Source organism: Mastigoproctus giganteus, chromosome 14 (assembly GCF_048544385.1).
Source record: "Mastigoproctus giganteus isolate SK-2022 chromosome 14, ASM4854438v1, whole genome shotgun sequence".
Lineage (NCBI taxonomy): Eukaryota > Metazoa > Arthropoda > Arachnida > Uropygi > Thelyphonidae > Mastigoproctus > Mastigoproctus giganteus.
The window spans coordinates 115,940,580-115,944,755 of record NC_143588.1 but is presented as its reverse complement, the minus strand read 5'-3'; the positions used below and the strand labels follow the sequence as shown (position 1 = coordinate 115,944,755).

Here is a 4,176-nt window from a genome sequence, read left to right as displayed (position 1 = left end):
TTGATGATCCTGCTCAGGTAGCTAACAAACTAAATGAATATTTTGCATCGACATTCACACATGAGGAGTTATTCAGCAAGGGGAATGCCAGAGGTGTATTCAACTCTAGCAGTAAGCTACAGAATCTTGAAATAACTGGGAGTAAAGTGGAGGAGAAACTGTTGAAGATAAACACAAGAAAGGCACCCGGGGTGGATGGGATCTATCCAGTTATATTAAAGGAGGCAGCGAAAGAAGTAAGCAAACCCTTAGCCATAATTATGAGAGCTTCCTTGGACTCAGGGGAGGTACCCATAGACTGGAAATGTGCAAATGTGACCCCAATTCACAAAGGAGGATCAAAGGCTGACAAAAGTAATTATAGACCTGTGAGCTTAACTTCTGTTCCAGGAAAATTAATGGAGGCACTGGTTAAAGAAGCACTGCAGGATCATTTAGACAAGACTTCAGTTATAGCTCGGACACAGCATTGTTTTGTTAAGGGGAAGTCTTGCCTGACCAATTTGATTGGATACTATGATGCAGTCATAAAAGAACTGGATGCAGAGAATAGCTTTGATATTATGTACTTGGATCTTAGAAAGACTTTTGATACTGTTGCACATGGAAGACTGCTACACAAAGTGGAGCAGTGTGACATTGGAGGCAAATTGCTGCTATGGATAAAGGGGTGGTTGAGGGGGAGAAGACAGAGAGTGGTAATCAATGGACACTGCTCATCGTGGACTAATGTTATTAGTGGAGTCCCTCAGGGCTTAGTGTTGGGTCCATTATTGTTTTCTGTATTTATAAATGATATTGATGGTATATCAAGTTTAATGTCCAAGTTTGCAGACGATACGAAGGTTGGCAGGGTTGTGATGGACACTATTGACATTATGCTGCTGCAAGAAGATCTGGAAAGGTTGAGCAGATGGGCTGAGAGGTGGCAAATTAAGTTTAACATCGAAAAATGTAAAGTACTACAAAAAATTTGTACATATGGGAAACGGCAACCCTAGCGCAACGTATCAACTCTGTGGTACTACACTGACTAAGGTAGAGAATGAAAGGGACCTGGGGTGGTTGTGCAGGCAGATATTTAGTTCTCTGAGCAGTGCAGACGGGCTGCAAGAATAGCTCATGGTGTATTGTCAATGATATATAGGAATTTTTCCAGCAGGGATAAGGAGGTGATTATTCCCTTGTATAAGGCAATGGTCAGGCCACACCTAGAGTACTGTATACAGGTCTGGAGGCCTCATTTCAAGAAGGATGTAGAGCTGCTGGAACGAGTACAGAGAAGGGCAACAAGATTAGTGAATGGAACAAAGGGGTGCTCTTACGAAGAAAGGCTTAAGTTTTGCAAATTACAGTGTCTGGAGACTAGGCACCAGCAAGGTGATCTGATAGAGGTGTATAAAGCCTTGAATGGTTTAAGCATGCTCAATGCTGATGGGATTCTTCCTCTAGCTCAGAAAAATCACCTGAGAGGGCATAAATTCAAATTGAGGAAAGACAGATGTAGGATAGACATGCGGAAATTTGCCTTTAGCCAGCGGGTGGTTGGTTGGTGGAACAGACTTCCATCCCTTGTCGTGGAGGTTGATAGCCTAAATAAGTTTAAGGCTCAGCTGGACAGGTATTTTGAACGAACAGAGGGGTGAAGTGGAAGTGGGTTTTTTTTTTTTTTTTTTTTTTGGCTGATGCTGACATAAGCTTGCTTTCTTGCATCAAATGCCTCTACTAATGCTAATGCGGTGCAATACTAATAGATTACCATCAAAAGAGCTGTACACCCCTTTCTCCATCTTTTTTTCAAAGAAAAAAAGATGGAGAAAGCTGTCAAAAGGTATGTACTTGCTCCACAATAATGCCCTTGCATATTTGTCGCATGCTGCAGTGAGGTGTGCCCATTAATATAGGTTTGAAATATGGCTTTTTCCCCCCGAACCTTGCATTCTCAGATTTCTTCCTCTTTCCTGCCCCAAAATCCCTTCTTTGTGGAAAATACTTTGCTGCTGATGATGAGGTGATTTTCTGCTGCCAAGTTGTGGTTTAAGGATAATCAGAAGAGCTCTACAAAACTGGCCTGCAGAAGTGTATTGAGAGGTGGTAAAAATGTGTCATGTCTTGTGACTATGTTGAAAAAGTGTAATACATGGTGTTTCTTTCAACTTTCTATTGCAACTGCTTCTGGGTGAATACAAATAATTTTTGAACCCCCTCATATGCTCCTTTGTGTAATAATGGCAAGAAACTTTTCGTATGAAAACTGAACTCACTGCTTTGACTCACTGCAAAGTCTTTTTTAATATCAGAGACGATACCCTCTTGAAAACAGACAAAGCAACCATAGACTATACACAAGTTAAAAACCTAATATGATGAGTATTTACTAGAGTATAACTGAATCCAAAATTGTTCTTCAAATCAGGGAAAGTTAGGACTGAGAAATTTTCTGTATGTGGCATTCACATTATGAAGGCTATTGTCAGTTCATTTGAAAGTCCAGCAAGAAGTGTGAATTAACAAAGTCAAAAATCTAGTGAATAACAATAACACAACCCCCCCATCTAGTGATGGGAATAACTGAATGATTAGAAATTGAGAGAATCCAATAATTAAAATAATCAAATGATTAGTAGTTACGAACTAATCATTCAAATGGTATGAGCATAATCAAAAATCAGTGAATGATTTGCTGTAATTGAAATAACTGATAGTAATATTTTCATTATGCCCATCACTTCTCCAACCACCAATGCTATAATTTGAACTAATTCAATGAAAATATTCTACTTAATTAGAGCAAGAGTATTGTTTATTTGTAAACAGAAGTGTTTCTAACGACTATGAATTAATAAATGTCGTTTGAAACTCTTCAATCGTGCAAATGCTTTACCACATATTTCACAAGTAAAGTGTTTATCCTGTGTATGAGCCATGAAATGTCTCTGTAGTGCTGATAATCTTTTAAATGTCTTGCCACATATTTCACAAATGATGGGTTTGTCCTGATTGTGAACTGATAAATGATTTTTCAGAGAACTTGCGTGCAAAAATACCCTACCACATATTTCACAAGGGAAGGATGATTTCTTTTGTTCATGAACTAGTAAATGTCTTTTCAGATGTTCTGAGCATTTAAATGCCTTGCCACATTTTTCACATGACCATGGTTTCTCAAGAACATGACTTAGCAAATGCTTTTTCTGATCATTTAGTCTTGAAAATGCTTTTCCACATACTTCACAAGTGAAGGGTTTCTCATCTGTGTGAACAATAAGATGTCGTTTCAGATGATAAGAATTTGAAAATCCCTTCCCACATATTTCACAAGAACAGGGTTTCACTTCAGCATGAAGGAATGAATGTGTTTTCAAATTACATGCTTTAGAAAATGCCTTGCCACATATTTCACAAGAGAAGCGTTTCTTCTGAGTATGAACCAAGAAATGATCTTTTAGGTTATATAATCTAAAGAATGTTTTGCCACATATTTCACAAATAAAACTTTTATCAAGAGTATGACTTACTAAATGTCTTTTCAAATTATCTGAACGTGAAAAGCTACAACCGCATATTTCACAACAAAATGCTTTTTTCTTGGTATGCAATAATGAAGATGGCTGAGTATACGTAGTAGTCTCCTCCTCTGCATGTAGCAATAAATGCCCTTTTACAATAAGTGAATGTGAAAATGCCTTGCCACATATTTGGCATGATGTTTTTTCCTTCCTAGTATGAATTAGGAAGTGCCTATGGAAGTTACTTCCATAAGATAAAATGGTGCAGAATCTTCTCCTTTGAGAAGTATTCCACTTAGTGCAAACTTTTCTTTTTGTTTTAATGTTTCCAGCTAACAAAAAAGAATTTCTGTAACTTATTTTTTCATTTCTCTTTTTGACTGCACTAGAATTTTCTTGGTATTTAATTTGCGACATTGAACTAGCCAGCCTGCCTAATTTTTCCAGCCAGAATCCTTGTTGAAAACAGGGTTTCGATCTGTGATCGTGTGTAGCCAATTTAATGAGTTTTTAACGTAGTCAACTGACTGATTAATATCAGATTCATTCACTCATACTGAAATTGTAAATTTAGATAACTGGTGACCTGACTGCAGCTTTCAATCTTTGCTGGAAACACCATTTGAATCATCTCTATCTGTATTGTACCTTCTGAAAAGAAATAAAG

General features: G+C 37.6%; 1 protein-coding gene across 1 annotated transcript; it reads right to left on the bottom strand.

The window, feature by feature from the left end:
• Positions 1-2,785: 2,785 nt before the first annotated feature.
• On the bottom strand, positions 2,786-3,926 carry LOC150075614 (uncharacterized). The gene has a single exon (XM_090388588.1). It carries the CDS (start codon positions 3,924-3,926, stop codon positions 2,826-2,828), a length of 1,101 nt encoding a protein of 366 aa, XP_090244714.1. The 3' UTR covers positions 2,786-2,825.
• Between the last annotated feature and the right edge of the window lie 250 nt (positions 3,927-4,176).

What these genes read in the sequence shown, in the direction of transcription:
- LOC150075614 (XM_090388588.1), bottom strand. Translation starts at nt 3,926, where the DNA reads ATGTCGCAAATTAAATACCAAGAAAATTCTAGTGCAGTCAAAAAGAGA.